At 55.4% G+C, this 14,506-nt stretch overlaps 3 protein-coding genes across 3 annotated transcripts; 1 reads left to right on the top strand and 2 right to left on the bottom strand.

Annotated features, from left to right (window-relative positions):
- Positions 1-2,513: 2,513 nt before the first annotated feature.
- N657DRAFT_568816 (uncharacterized protein) lies at positions 2,514-6,314 on the bottom strand (the record flags this gene model as incomplete). Its single annotated transcript, XM_062788615.1, has 1 exon — positions 2,514-6,314. A coding segment is annotated over one exon (3,801 nt), but the record flags the coding sequence as incomplete, so codon positions are not given.
- Positions 6,315-7,433: 1,119 nt separating this feature from the next.
- N657DRAFT_642886 (uncharacterized protein) lies at positions 7,434-8,241 on the top strand. The gene is made up of 3 exons (XM_062792432.1): positions 7,434-7,457; positions 7,560-7,667; positions 7,845-8,241. The coding sequence occupies exon 3, from the start codon at positions 7,882-7,884 to the stop codon at positions 8,104-8,106; it is 225 nt and encodes a 74-aa protein (XP_062649883.1). The 5' UTR covers positions 7,434-7,457; positions 7,560-7,667; positions 7,845-7,881; the 3' UTR covers positions 8,107-8,241.
- A 1,790-nt stretch (positions 8,242-10,031) lies between these two features.
- On the bottom strand, positions 10,032-11,943 carry N657DRAFT_292780 (cation efflux protein). The gene is made up of 6 exons (XM_062786643.1): positions 11,710-11,943; positions 11,600-11,649; positions 11,498-11,542; positions 11,210-11,438; positions 10,660-11,147; positions 10,032-10,539 (listed from the first exon to the last, which is right to left on the bottom strand). Exons 1-6 carry the CDS (start codon positions 11,789-11,791, stop codon positions 10,144-10,146), a joined length of 1,290 nt encoding a protein of 429 aa, XP_062649882.1. The 5' UTR covers positions 11,792-11,943; the 3' UTR covers positions 10,032-10,143.
- Positions 11,944-14,506: the final 2,563 nt, after the last annotated feature.

Here is a 14,506-nt window from a genome sequence, read left to right as displayed (position 1 = left end):
TGCCTTGCACGAACGGATACACAGTACCTCAGCAAACCAACTTGAGTCGGTTGCTGCGCCTTCACATTGAACAGGCGAGACAGCCCATCGTCGAGCTTGGATGTCGGGTTGTTTAAGGTACTCTCCTCAGCATCGATCCAGTACCTTCTTAGTCAAGACAACGTCTCTTGAAGGGAACAGCCGATGAGGCCTTTGCTTAGATGGGTTGACTTGATCGTCCGTCGCGGCTTCGCAGCTCCCCTTTCCAGCTATTGGGCTTGAGAGGAGGACGCTGATTTCGGCCGACATAAGTAGTTGAGTTAGATTTCAAGTATGTTCTCGTCCTGGTCGCAAAAAACTCGCAGGATAAGCAGTTGCATTTTTCCGGTCGGCGAAACGAGGCGCACCATGCGTGAGCCGGCGAGGCTGATCCCGGTGTCCCCTAACACAGCATGAACTGCAACAAAACGGCCACGGGCCCGTCACTTCCTTCAGCAGTCTCCCCCGTTGGGATAGAGGCCATGCATGAACAACTGCAGCCTTGATGGAACACAAAAAGCCAGTTTCTGCAAGACCCGACTGGCAAAACCGGCGCCGCGCTAACATCGCAATCGAAGTCGATGATAGTCACCTATGAACCGCCTGAGGCGTTGCTCGCCATCCTCGCGGCCCAACAACGGATTCTCTCAAATTCCGAGTGACGATTGAGACTCGAAGATGGCGACTTCCTATAAACCCGGCTCGAATCGTCGGCTTTTGTGCAAGGGGAAGGAATATCGGCTCATATCGCCTTCTTCTCTTCATGGATCTTGTGGTGCAAGTAGAGGATGGAGAGCAAACGAGCCGAAACAGTGGCTATGTATAAAGCTGTCGCCTCTAATTTTGGTTCACTTCCCACTCACTTCTTGTTCCGTGGGACGTACGGCATATCCCTCGTAGCTGGCCGATTCTGCGATGTTCTCGAAGCGGGCGAACTACAAAGGGACTGATATGGCTCGAGCACAGTACGACCCGAGCAACGGCTCTTTCGCCGGGCCCTCAACGGCACGGAAAACGGTCAGATGCAGTCCTCTCCAGCAACATCTTTACTTAGCTTTGAGCTCGCCGTTGAACCTTGTTTGCGGTCCATCCCCCTTCCCCCCCCCCCCCCCCCCCCAAAAAAAAAACCCCAACTCTTACATTCTCCTGAACGTGTGAGCACTGCAGTGGCCCATCCACAACACAGCAGTACGGAGTACATACAGCAGGAACCTGTTGCAGCCGCCGCTGTCGCTGCCATCCCTCGCTACCTTGATTATTCTGGTACTAGCGCCGGGACTCGCACTCGTCCACCAGCAGCGTCTCCCCGGACATTTAACCGCCCCCTTTAGCCGCTACCGACTCAACACCAACCCATGGTACGGATACAGACAGACGCGACGCGCATCCACTTCGCGATGCTCAGCTCCTTCGATCAGGAATGTAAATTGAACACAGGTGCGCTATTCTAGGACGCCCCCGTCGGAAGGACCCTGCTAGTTTCATGACTGGGAAAGCGCCCGCTTGCACCTCTCATATTTTCAGGCCAACAACACAGCCATGCAGTGCATCCCCACTCTCCGGATGTGCCCGGTCCCGTGTCTGGTTCGGAACCCCTGTTTCGCGGACGTCCAAGCAGGTCTTGCAAGAGACAAGGCAAAGACAAACGTCGGTCTTGTAGGATAACATGAAAGAACGATGATGGGGTGAAGAAAGCACGCCTCCTTGCACAGGGCACCCCTCCTCTGACACAACCGAGTCAAGGTCGGAGGACCATCCTAATGAGATACCTACAGGTTGGAGGAGGCGTGGGAAGTACCGACTGGTCCAGCCGATGACTTGAAAGAAAACAGGGCTCAGGGTTGGGAGTCCTGCGACGTGTGGTTATGGGAGCAACCATTTGCGACGCGCAACAAATGACGCCGGGCAGCAAAGCTCTAAATCACCCTATGGACCCGTGGAATGGTCTGGCGTGCAGGGACTGCGACCCTGAGCGTTACTGCCGTGAATCGTTTACCATGACCCGCGTACAGTACCATGGCTTGGGAAACGACATCAGCCGAGGCGATGCTACGCGCCCGTGGGCTCAGCCAAAAAACGGTACCTGCGCGCCATTCCACGGAAGATGGGGGGACACCGTGACCGGCCAAACTAAGAGATATTAATTCCCCTTTGGCTCAGGGATGGAACTTGAAGGACTCTCAAGGTATACTGCGATGTACAACTATCGCTGTTGGGAGCAGACTCACGACGAACCACATCGAGGCTGGATCCGGAAATGGAGACGGATGGAAATATGATCAATTTGTATTCAGCCTCCGCTTCAACGTGTACAACGCTTGGCCATGCAATGCTGGTCCTATTCTCATCCTCAATGTCAAGTCAGCCTAGCCAAAAGATGATATCGTCTTAACCATGCCCATATCATGCCGAGCTAACCGCATACGCTGCTAGTAACAATTTTGAGAAGAACAGAATAAAAAAGGTAGGGGGTATCAAGTAATAGCAGGAAGCGCTCAAGAATCACCAACGAGATCCAAGCTCTCTATCCAAGCCCTGACCGCTCCACGCAGGGGGCTCTCCTTCTCCCTCGTCCTCTCCCTCGCAGCAACAGCGGCAGCGGGCCCGGCCCCACGCTGATCCAGCTCCTGGTCTTGCTCTCTCTCCATAATAACATCCTGGATAATATCCTCCAATGCCGACAGCAGCACAGTCTTGCACTTGGACCGCGGCACTTCCCGCGCAGACACCACCACCGGCACGAGTGCCTGCCCTGGATGATGATGATGCTGAGCCTGCCCCTGCCCTTGCTGAACCTCGCCATGGTCGGAACGTGCATCTGCCGGCGACCCGGCCGCCGCCGCCGCCGCAGCAGCAGCAGCCGACAAGCTATCCCTCCTGTCCCTCTCTCTGCGCTTGCTAGTCGACCTAGACGAGCTGGTCGAGTTCGCTTTGCTCGCCGTCGTTTCAGTACTGGTGCCGGCCGCGGCAATGACGCGCTCGACAGCCTCGATGAGAGCGTCGTCAAAGACAACGACGGGTTCTTCGATGAACTCCTCCTTCAGTTGCGTCTCATACGATGGCGGGGTCGTGGCCGCCGACACCGCGGGAGTCGATGGCGTGGTTGAGGTTGGCGGTGCAGAGGTATTCCGGGTTAGCTTGACCAGACGGCGGCAACGTATGCTTGTGATAGTAAACGTAGTTGTGTCGGCCACGATGGCCGAGGTGATGTCGATCCACTTTTCTGTGGCCGTTTCCTCCGATGCTGTTGCAGGGTATAGTGTCGGGGTAGGCTCGGCGCGCATCGATTCCTTGATTTGCTCCAGGATGTCGGAGTGCTGAGCCGGGAGTGCCTGCAACACAAAGTCCGGGTGGTAGTACTGCAACCAACCGGCAACGTTGAGCGGGATGTCTTCGTCGGCAGCGAAGCGGAAGGACTGCTCGAACGCATCGAGACCAGTACCAAAACCCGAAGCAGAGAGATAGCCGCTGCTAGATGGCGAGCTCACTGCGCTCTCGAAGGATGTGATGAAATCCGGCAACGGGACATCCACATCAATAACGCCATCGTCGATGTTGATTGAGGTCTTGACCGGCGACTCAAAGGCGCCGGTTGGGTCTGGAGTCCTCTCCGTCTTCTGCACGGCACCGGTTCGCTCCCTGGGCCCCAAGGTATCAGCAGAGGCCCGGGGCGGAGCGGTGGGATCTCTGGGACCGGTGGCCACATCCTCGCGGGCAACGGCAGTTGGTGCGCACTTCGGACCTCCAGCACACCCGGCCTCTGGGGTCGTCTTGGAAGACCCGGCAATCGAAGGCTGGCGCGCTTTTGCAGGAGGCCCCGGTCTTGCAGTTTGTCCCTCATTCGGCGCAGGAGATCTGCCCGTCGAGTCTCGCCTCCGAGCATTCCAAAGGCCGCTGATGACACTCCATCTCGAACTCTGCCTCCGTTCCCCGGCCGTGGAACCCTGAGACGCCGGGCTATCATCCCTAGTCAATCGCTTCAGATCATCGGCGGCTGCGCTGTTGCTGCTCCCAGGGAGTCCTTGTGCGAAGAGTTCGGGCCGGTGAACGGTAGAGAAGTGCGGAATGCTAGTCTCGGGGGTGATGGTCGCGGTAGTGGCAGCGCCGCTCTTCCGCGCGTTCGGGTCGCTCCCTCGGATAGGCAAGTGGGTGGCCCGGATTGAAGCGGCATCCGAAGCCCGCCGCTCATGTTTGGCTTCCATGCTAAGGTGCGCCAGAGGCGGCGGAACAGCACCGGGACGCACGTTGTGCGTCTGCAGGCTCAGGTTGCGGGAGTGAGACGGCATACGCGAGCCTGTCCGGCGGTTGAGCTTCCTGCGCAAAGATTCTTCCTTGAGAACGGGGACAACAAAAGACGGAGGCGACTGCGAGAGGCCGCCAAAGGATGCTGGGGTGCTAGGCTGGTGAGTTCGTATTCCTGTAAGCTGCTGGGAAGCTGGCAAGAATGCGGACAGAAGAAAAACAAGCCGTCGCGCAGCTATCTTGTTGTCGCTCAGTATGACGGTCCGAGCGGGGACCATAGTATCTTCGTCGGACCGGCCTTTCTGCTGCTGCTGGATAAGGTGTCGACGGCGATACGCGGGTGGGCTCAATGCCTGGAGCCAGTCGGTGTGCGTTGCCAAGAATCCTGTGAGCAGGTTGAAGAAGAAAAAGCCCTGCTCCCTTGCGCCAGCCCACTTGGCTACCCAGCGAGCTTCCTCCCGCCAAATCGGCCACCTGTTCTGTCCTGTAGTCACGCGGCAAGCCCGGATACCGGCGACAATTCGTGTCTTCGCGAATTCAACCTCGGTGCTGATGGTTCGATTGTCCAGGAGACAGTTGGGAAGCAGCGTGATATGCTTGGCGTTTGTTTTGGGATTCTTGACCGGCTGCCCGTCCTCGCGGCGCCTGCCAGATACCGACGAAGCCCTGGCTAGCTGGAGAGGAAGCGGATCCGGGGTGGAGAGATCAGTTTGTTTGAGCATGGTAAAAAGGGTGCCGGAAACAAGAAATTGCAAATGGCTCAGGGTGCGCATGATTATGTCCCAGTGCTGCGTAATGGCGTCGATTTGATCCTCCATGTCTATGCCGTAATTGGTCTCGAAGGAATCCGGTCCGCCGAGCCCACCTTGCACCAACGCCCAGCCGGAGCGTCGGGTGGAGCCAAATGATGACGGGAACGAGTCTTGCTCGGCATACGAGCTGGGACCTCTGAAACTGGATCGCACGGTGGCCGGCGTGGAATGGGCCGTGGAGGAAGGCAGGGTGATGATGAGGGCGACGGCATACATGGGAGTCCTCTTTTGCCTGGGCTGAAACTTCTTCTTCCTGGCCTTCACTTCCTCGGTGCTGTGCGGAAACGGGTAACCTGTCATTTCTTCGGAGAAGGTGCCATGGAGACATGGCAGGTCGTCGTCAAGAGGGAGATTAACAGGGAACAATCTCGTTATCAGAACCTTTTTTCGGTCGTGTGTCCGGGTCGGGCCGCCTGACGGAGCAGGTGGCGGAAAGGGCGAAGGGCTTTCGGAGGAAGAAAAGGACTGTGAGAGCCGGCTTGCCCTCATGGTAGACCTGCCCAAGGATCCCCGGCCGTCGCCAAAAACGGAGGGGGACTCGGCCGGTCGTGCGTCTGAAGGCACGACGTGAACCTTGGTCGAGGTGCCTTTGTATGCCATAAGCTCCGAATTGCCAAATATGCAGCTGGAAAAGATGGCCAGCTCCTCGCGGTACTCGCGCCAGGCGCGCTGGGATTCGCTCTCGACATGACCCTGGCCGCGACTGTGGACTGAGGGCCTCCTGTCGAATGCGCCTTGGCGGATCTTGGGGCTACCGGGTTGGATGACAGCGGGGCGCTGCGAGTAGCTGACGCTGGGTTTCCGCGGGGAGGCCGGGGTCCGGCGGGGCTCCTGGACGGAATAAGACCCGGCAGTCGCAGAGGGCCGGTCCATGGATGCGGTCGGGACGGGAGGCGCAGGCTGACTGTCATAGAGGAGGGAGGCCGCGACAGAGCTCAGGGCGTCCTGCATGATAATGATGCGGACATCGCGCACGTCGAGCTCGATGTCGGCATTGTAATCAAAGGCGTTCGTCGAAGATCCGGTAGGAGTGGTGGCGCCGCTGGATAGCGGGTACAGCTGGTTAACGCGGTGCTCATACAGGTCCTGGGGGTCCGGAAAGAGCAGGTGCCGCGTGTGAATGTCTTCTTGGACCGACTCCAGAGGAAAGGGTCTGGCTGGCGGGGGCTGAGCTGAGAGCAGCGGCCCCGTCCCGGAGCCAGCGCCGAGGTTGAAGAGCTTCCCAAGCATCCCAAGGCGTTGGGCGAGCTAGCAGAAAAAAATATCAAAACGTGAGTCTCGAGGAATCGTGGGCGACAGTCGTTTCAGCAGATCAAAAGGGGGCCATGCGCCGGACTAGCATCGTGGGCGGTGGAGTTGGCGGATGCGCCATGAAGTGAGGTGTCCAAAGTCGCCAGACTCGAGATGTGGCAGAGCAAGCCGTTGTAAGGACCGCGATAGTTGAGGAACGGCTCTGTCGAAGGGTCGCGTGAGCATACCGGTACATGTACGCTACCAGTTTCCGTGTCAACAAAAGCAAAAGGATGCGTTCCCCGTCGCTGGTGGAGCTGACTGAGAGAGTGACGAGTGCCCGGGCTGGGCTTGGATGGATGGATCAAGGAGAACTACCGGCCTAGACGTGGAGGTCATGACAAGCAACCTCTTACGCAACTCTTTCGGGCGGTTAGCAAGACGAGAACAGCGCCCACAGTTGTGCATGCGTGGTTTTGATCAGCATGTGGAGAAACATACCGAGATGGACGGGTCTTGGCCGCAACGACTGGGGGGCTTCCTGGGAAGTGCAGAGAGAGGAGGGGAGAAGACGAGCACCGAGAAGGTATCGATACGGTAAATAGGAGTGGAGCAGGAGATTTGTTCGCCGGGCGCGGCTGCAGCGTCTAGCATGTGGTTTCGAAGCCACGGAAAGCATCGAGCATGTCAATTGTTTGGTAGCACCCTCTTTCCAGTCTGCGGGGCACCCCGGGTCCAAATGGCGGTGACGACGATTGCGGCGATTGAGGTCCCGCGTTGCGCGCATCCAAGCTCGGGGTAACTAGCTGCGGCAGGCAGGCGGCATGTGGGTGGCCAAGTTACAGGCCCAAGAAGCAACGGAAAGCTATTGCAACGGGCTGGATTCGCTGGGCCAATTCGAAGCGGCTCGACCAAGCTGCACAAGAGCGGGGCCACGGTTCGGTTGCTTGCTTGCTGCCAATTTGTAACGCCAGTTGGGCAAATAGGCAGGGCTGCAACCGACTCCACTCCTCGGCGAGACCCGACTACTGTACCTTAGGTACTGGACCGGACTTGGACTGCTCCGTACCAAATCCCCCAAAATCCCCATCTCTTTCCCTTCAAACTCCCGCCATCATTCGTCATGCGCAGGGCAACGGCAAGTCGCCTGATAACGTAAGTGTCCTCCCTCCGTTCCTTTTCCCCAAGTTTCATTATCGTCCCGCCTGATCAGACAGCGTGGAAAGTTTTCAAGCTTGGGGTTGACTGCGGCACTAGAGTGCAGCAAGATGGATGGAGACAAGGTCCACGCATCCCTGCGCAGTGTAAGAGGAGGTGGAAGAAGATACATCCGGATCAGGTCGGCAATGTGAAAACAGCAGAGGAGTAAGTCTTCACATGTCATCAGATGGAAACCTTGTTTACGACCCCAGCTCAACCCGTCGGCTTCACTCAAAAGAAGCCAACTAACACTGCCGTAACACGGGTCACGGTTGTTACTGACGTTACAGCGGCCCGGCCGTTGTCGGTTGCCCTTCCGAGCCGTTCATCTAACAATAATAGAAATGTGCAGGACGTTATTTAGGATGCAGTGTATGCAATGGCGTTGTTCACTTCTGCTCCTGCATCGAGATTGCCGGTTGGGGGGCTGCTCTCCCATCTCACCCAAGGACCTCAACGTTCCTTATCTTGGTTCTTCATACATCCGTCTTGCGGAGATTCTAGGATCGACAGCACTCTCTTCGGCCGTCTTCCCGTCTTCTGTGTGCAGCTCCATGCGTTGAGACGGACAGCCTTACCGCCAGAAATGCGTGCTTGCGATTGACTGATCATTGCTGAGCCAACCTGCAGCGCGGCCCACTGTCAGTGTAACCTACGCTTGTCACGGCGCGGAATGGGAAACATGACAACCTCCATATCTGTCGTTCGCAGTCCATCAGCCAATTGAGCCCGCCAGGCGACTCGGCCGAGCCGTGCCCCACGAGTCGGACCCCCCGCACGTTGCTAAAGACCTCAAGTCTTGCAGCAACCTGGCCACCTACAACTGCTTTGCAGCGCAAAACTCCAGGCAACCAACCTGCGTCCATGAGGGGCACCAAGCATCTCGCTGACGTTTTGACACACATAGTTGGGTTGCAGGCGAGAGTATCAACGGCCTAGCGCTTGGCCCCCCTGTGTTCTGCAGGTCCGGATGCCACACAGCCAGGTATTGTACATAGTCCAAGCGAGGGGCTGACGCGGTCAAACGGGGAAACCGAGCTTATGGTGTTCTACCCATGGCGGTTCTAGATGATGGGCTGGTTCTGCTCTGTTTCCCTCTCCAGAAAACGGGGCCGCTCGCTCCCAGACGTCCAGCCAACGGAGCTGACACGACGCAGACAGGAGACCGCCGCATTTGTACTTGTATCGTACCGGACGAGATAAGAGAGCAGCTCAGGTATCGGTGCCAATTACGAGTTTTTCAACACGCAGCAAAGGTTCGACCGCACATTCACGAGGCGCTACGATTGTCAACAATGGCCCCGCCCCCACGTTATCCCCTGTCTCCTGGGTCCGAGACCACGGATCCGGGCTGCCGTGGGCAAGCGAGAGGGAAGCGAGACGACACGTGAGCATGATCTCCCAAGCAATGCCCGAACCTCACCATCCCCAGCCTGGAACAGAGTGGGCACCCTCTTAGCTGGAGCCGGGCGTAGTCTCTCCTGCGCGCGGCAGCCCTTGGATAACCTTCCGTCTGCCTTAATCCCCGGGAGGACCGCTCTCTGTTCGCCTTGAGTTCTCGAAACGTGTATCGAGACCATATGCATGACATATCCAATGTCGCAGGATTGAATTGGCGGTAATTTTTGACACGTGCATTACATTACAGCTTGCAGTCAGTCAGAGCGCAATTGCTGTTCGTCCATCATCACCTAGTCAGAAGGGCATGGAACAGGAGCGTTGCGCACGGAGTTGGAACTGAATGTCGAAAAAAGGGGAAGAGAGCTGCCAGAGGGGGCCGCTATAGGACTGCGTGCATTCCACTTTCAGGGTTGCACAGCCGAGACACGTTCCTTGCGTCATCAATCAAGAGTCATCAATTCGCAATTCAACCCGTGCCTACCAGGACGGGAGGTGCAGATCTCCCTGCAATTGCATGCCCTGGATGCCGGCGACGTAGTCGAGCGGTGGTTCTGGGGAAGGCGCGTGGATCGACAGGAGAAGTGATGAGCCACGTCCTGAGGGTCCCAGAAACCTCGTCCAGGATCAGAGATGTTTCAGGACGACTTGCACACACATGCTCTCTTGTCTCTTGGGGGTTCATCCGGTTCGAGCACAAGTGATATGCTTCGCTGGACATCGGCTAATTAAGACGGCCAAGCTGTACACTGGATTTGGGCTATTATTATGTTCTTCAGCCCTACTAGGAAACTCATCGGATTCGCCTTGCTCACAGCTTGGTGATGAACTAAGGTACAATGTCTACAAGGTTCTGTATCCTCCTCTTCGACACAGAGCGTCAGATCATTATCGTCGAGGGCGCTAACCTTGGGGCAGGGGGTCACGGTCACTGTTGAGTAACGGAACGCTATTGAGCATCTATTGACCCCCCATTTCTCAGCCGTGTATGCACTGCTTTTCCTCTCTGTCAAGTGCATGACGAGACACGGGAGGGAAGAAGGCGCTCAGACTGCGATTCTGAAAAACTAGCACTCTATCAAATGTGCAATTTTTGTTGAGGCCAAAGATGCGGCATGGACTTGTGCCTGTTAACCGCGGCCGGATCGAGATCTTAGTCATAAGGCGATCCCCCATGAACTTGAGCCAGTCCCAAGCCTGCTCATCCGATACCCTTAGAAAGTCACCGCATAAAAAACCTCCCTCAAACTTGAACCGGTCCACCGCAGCACATGAGATGGCCGCACACGCCATTGCCGCAGACAAGCTGGCAGCCTTGGGGGGCGCCACCGCCAAAAACCTCCGGAGCAGCGGCGGCGCCGTCGGTGACAGCACTCGTATTACCGGTCTCAGCAATCGTACTGCTTGCGGGGCAGTTGGCGACGGCAACGGTCGCCGAGAGCTCCGGCTGCAGCGTCCCCGAGTGGATACCGTAGGCGTGTAGACACTCCCTGATGGTCTTTGCCTTGGCCATGAAGCTGGCGACGTCCGGGTCCGAAACGACAATATGCGCCGACGCGACGGCCTTGGCCTGGTCGAGACGCCAGACGTGGAGCTCGTGCACTGAGATTATGCCGGGGATCTGTGTTATGTTACCGCCGAGAGTGGTGGGTTAGCGAAGGGCGTCGGTATATTTGGGTTTCTTTTTATTTTTTAATTTCTTAAGATGGATGATGATTGGGAGGGCTGTGGGGTATGGTGAGGGAGTCGGTTTATATACCTTTTTGATGTCGTGCTTGATATCGTCGAGGTTGACCCCCGGCGGCGCGCTTTGCAGGAGGATGGCCCCGCTGCGCTTGACTAGGGGGATCGCGGACCATACAATCATGGCCGAGATGGCTATGCTGGCGGCCGGGTCGGCGTAGTATCTGGCCGACCAAGATGTGAGCCACACGATGAGCGCGGCGATGATAACGCCCACGTTACTTAGGCAGTCCGAGAAGACGTGCAGAACAGCGCCCAACATACCAAGGTCCCTGCCGGGAGCCTGGATGGAGTGGCCGGTATGCCGGTGGCCAGCGTGGGAGTCAGGGTCGAAGGGGCATTCCGCCTGGCTGTGGTCATGGTGCAGGCAGATGAGGGAAGAGAGCGCAGTTCCAAACGAGACTTCGGAATCGGGGTCACCTTGGAAATGAAGTTGGTGCTGTTGTTGTCGCCGTTGCCGTTGCTGTTGTTGGTTGAGGTTATGGTGATGTGTACCGTGATGTTCTAAATACAGCAGCTAGGTCAGCCCGTGTCTCAGATGCACTCGGGTTACCGGACGTGCTGACCATGTAGGAATGCAGCTGTGATGATATTCAAGCCGAGGCCAACGCCGCCCATGATAAGGACAAGCATCGGGTCTTCAATTCTTTTCAGCGAGATGAAGCGCTCGGTAGACTGGAGAAGAATGCTGAACGCTATGGCGAGCAGCAGAGATCCGTTGAAGAAGGCTCCGAGCACCCGAGCCCGCTGCCAGCCAAAGGAGAGATCCTGGCGGTACTTGGGCTTCTTCGTGATCTAGAAGGACGGTCAGTGTATGTCTGTGCAACGCCGGTAGGAAAAGTAAGAAGACATACAAGGATGGCAGCCAGCGTCACGCCATAAGAGAGAACATCGTTCAGCTTTGCCAAATACCATGTCAGTATTGATTTGGTAGCATAGAGTGTGGCTCTGCTCACGATATGAAAGGCATCGGCCATGAGAGCAAGGCTGCCCGTCTTGTAGGCCGCTGGTAAGCGGTCAAGTCAGCGATCATATTTCGGTCTCTAGGTTCTATTCCGCCACTAACCTGCGATCTCGCCGAAGAATAGGGCGACAGAGATGGCCACGGCCACCGAAACCCTCCGCTTGTCGCTGAATTTGGAGGTCATGATGCAGCCTTTGCGCGTCGATGGTTCGCCGCAACCCAACCACTCGAGAAGGATATTGTGTTCCAAAACAGCGATATCCGAGCGGGAGTGAGAAGGAGTGACGAGAAAACCAGAGGGGTTGTACTATGGCGTTGGGCTTCCCAGTACACAGTCGAAGTGGCCTCGAGGCTTGCTGACAACTGGGCTGGAATCGGTGGCTTTTCTCGCCAGTGGGCACAGAATCTTGAAGGATTAGTGTACCGGGGAGGAACAGAGAACAATAGGCCGCATCGAAGACCCCCCGCAAAGGAGAATGTCGTCTGCTCTCAGCGGACCGGGGCAGTGATTGAATACGGGAGGCACCAGGATTGGGGCCACCGAATGCACAGGTCTTTGGGCCCGGAAGAGGCCGGGAAGTTAGGTGACGCGGAGGAGAGTACAGCCATATGTGGAGGCCTAAGACATGATTGATACCTTATCTTATGCCAGGTCACTGGAGTTGGGAATGGCAACAAGGGGGAAACCTGTAGACTCAGCGTCGTGAGATGGTTGAAGGGATGCTTCAGGCTGCTTAACATTGCCTCAATAATGACACGGCAGTCAGCAGGTCCGGTACCAATCGTTCTTCGAACATGTCACCAAACCTCGGAGCAACGCTAGTGCAGCAAGGGGACACAAACGGAGGGTTTCACCGAGCTAAATGGATGGCGAGTGCAGTGAGGCCTGTGTGACGGCGTGTTTGTGTACACGGATCAAGGGCTGAAATGTACATGACTGAGAATGACGGCAAAGCTAAGTGCCAGTAATTAGAATAGATATGGTTCGAGATTGTAGTGCTGATTTGTGCTTTGTTGCTCTTCAGGGGTTTAGGGGTAACTGATGCAGGATATAAAAGTGAGAAGTTGATGCCTCTTCTATCCTGAAAGTGTGATACCGGAAGGCATCATGGTAGAGTAGCCCCGCTGCAAAGGTCTGTGCGCCCGTAGCCCCGCCATGCCAGTTTATCTTGCATGCAGGATGCGCGACACCGACTTGTGAATCTCCATCCTTCTTCCAGCAATACAGATATACCCATACTTGGCCTTCCCCCTGGTGCATCCCGCATCAAAGTGGCAGGAAGTATTAGCAACCTGAATTATCTTAAAGATAGCTGATATAGCCTGTAGACTAATGAGACTAATGCTATTATAGTTATATAAAATTATAATAGAAGGCGGTTAAATTATTTTACTTTATATTGCAGTATCTATTACTATTACGGTCTTTCTCAAATGAAAGATCAACTAGAGCCTCTATATACAGCCGGCGATTATACGGCTAGCCCAGCCAAGGGCTTGGAGGTCTACTTTATAGAAGGCTACGGTAAATTCTAGCTTTCTATAGAAACTAGAAAGATGGGCTCGCACAAAGAGCTTCCTATATGTCACGGCGATTGCGCCGTGCCTGCTAGGACCCACGGGTGGAACCCGGCATGTGGAAAGCACGGGCCCCTGTGGGTTAAATATTCTGCACCTCGTTGCCGCGAGATCTGTTCGTAGCTCCTCGAGCTACGTCTTGACAATCAAGCCTGCCCGTACCTGACGGAATAGAGCTTAGACTGTAGTTTAGCCCGAATACAATTGTCATTGGATTGTGCGCCTGTCCCGCCGTGACACTATATACTGAGCTATCGAAACTGCTACCACTATATAGAGGCCTAGGCAAATCAGATCTTACGACCGACGGCTAGAAGGCCGAGGCTTTTGCAGCGAGGTTCTTCCTAAACCCATCAGCTAATCTTAGCGATATCCTTAATACTACTTTCGACCAAGCCTTCGATCAACCGCAATTCGAGGTCCAGAAAGAGGTGTTGGAAAGCCAACAGCCACGAATGTGCCGCACCGTAGTAGTTGGGTACCAAAAGGATGGGCAACCACTCAATTGATGATCGTGTACCTGTCTGTGTTCTTCCAGAAGTTCCCTGCCTGTTCCTGATCCTGAGAATCCTGGTGCCAAGCCATTGGTCACCCTTGAACTGCCCTCTCTGACCACCTGCCAAATCCAACAAGAGGTGTCACAGCGACTGCACCGCGCCTGCCAGGACCCACGGGTGGGGCCCGGCATGTGGGAAGCGCGGGCCCCTGTGGGTTGAAGATCCTGCACCTCGCTGCCACGAGTTCTATTCGTAGCTCCTTGAGCTACGTCTTGATAATCAAGCCTGACCGTACCTGACAGAATAGAGCCCAGACTATAGCTTAGCTCAAATACAACTGCCATCGGACTATTAGTCTGTCCCACCCGTGACACCTACTAGAACTTCGCGTCCTCTAGACTAGGTTAACTATTAACTATTGGCGTAATAATCTTAGAGAAATCGCGTATAAAATGCCGGTAGAAGTTCCTAAATCTAATGAACGCCTAGATATCGGTCAGGCAGGTTAGCGTCTGCCAGTCTCTGATTGTCTATACCTTCTTAGGGTCTATTTAGATGCTATAATAACCGATAATAACTTATAGGAAGGTCGTTTCTCCTTTGAAGAACTTGTACTTCTAGATCTTAGTATATAGGCCAGCTCTTCTTAGAGCCGTTAGGACCTTGCGGATATAACTCAAGTGCTCCTCTCTAGTATAACTGTAGATTATGATATTATCGAGGTATATAATGCAGAAGATATCTAGATACTCTTGTAGCATATCGTTAATAAACTGTTGGAATAAAGCAGGGCCTCTAGTCATCTTGAATAGTATAACCAATGA

This window comes from Parathielavia appendiculata (genome assembly GCF_033297405.1).
Source record: "Parathielavia appendiculata strain CBS 731.68 unplaced genomic scaffold N657scaffold_3, whole genome shotgun sequence".
Lineage (NCBI taxonomy): Eukaryota > Fungi > Ascomycota > Sordariomycetes > Sordariales > Chaetomiaceae > Parathielavia > Parathielavia appendiculata.
This window is presented reverse-complemented; position numbering and strand designations above follow the sequence as displayed.

What these genes read in the sequence shown, in the direction of transcription:
- N657DRAFT_292780 (XM_062786643.1), bottom strand. Translation starts at nt 11,791, where the DNA reads ATGACCTCCAAATTCAGCGACAAGCGGAGGGTTTCGGTGGCCGTGGCC. An exon ending in TGGCCGATGCCTTTCATATC is followed by an intron (nt 11,543 to 11,599) that starts GTGAGCAGAGCC and finishes TATTTGGCAAAG; the next exon opens with CTGAACGATGTTCTCTCTTA. An exon ending in TCAAGCACGACATCAAAAAG is followed by an intron (nt 10,540 to 10,659) that starts GTATATAAACCG and finishes CCCACCACTCTC; the next exon opens with GGCGGTAACATAACACAGAT.
- N657DRAFT_642886 (XM_062792432.1), top strand. Translation starts at nt 7,882, where the DNA reads ATGGCGTTGTTCACTTCTGCTCCTGCATCGAGATTGCCGGTTGGGGGG.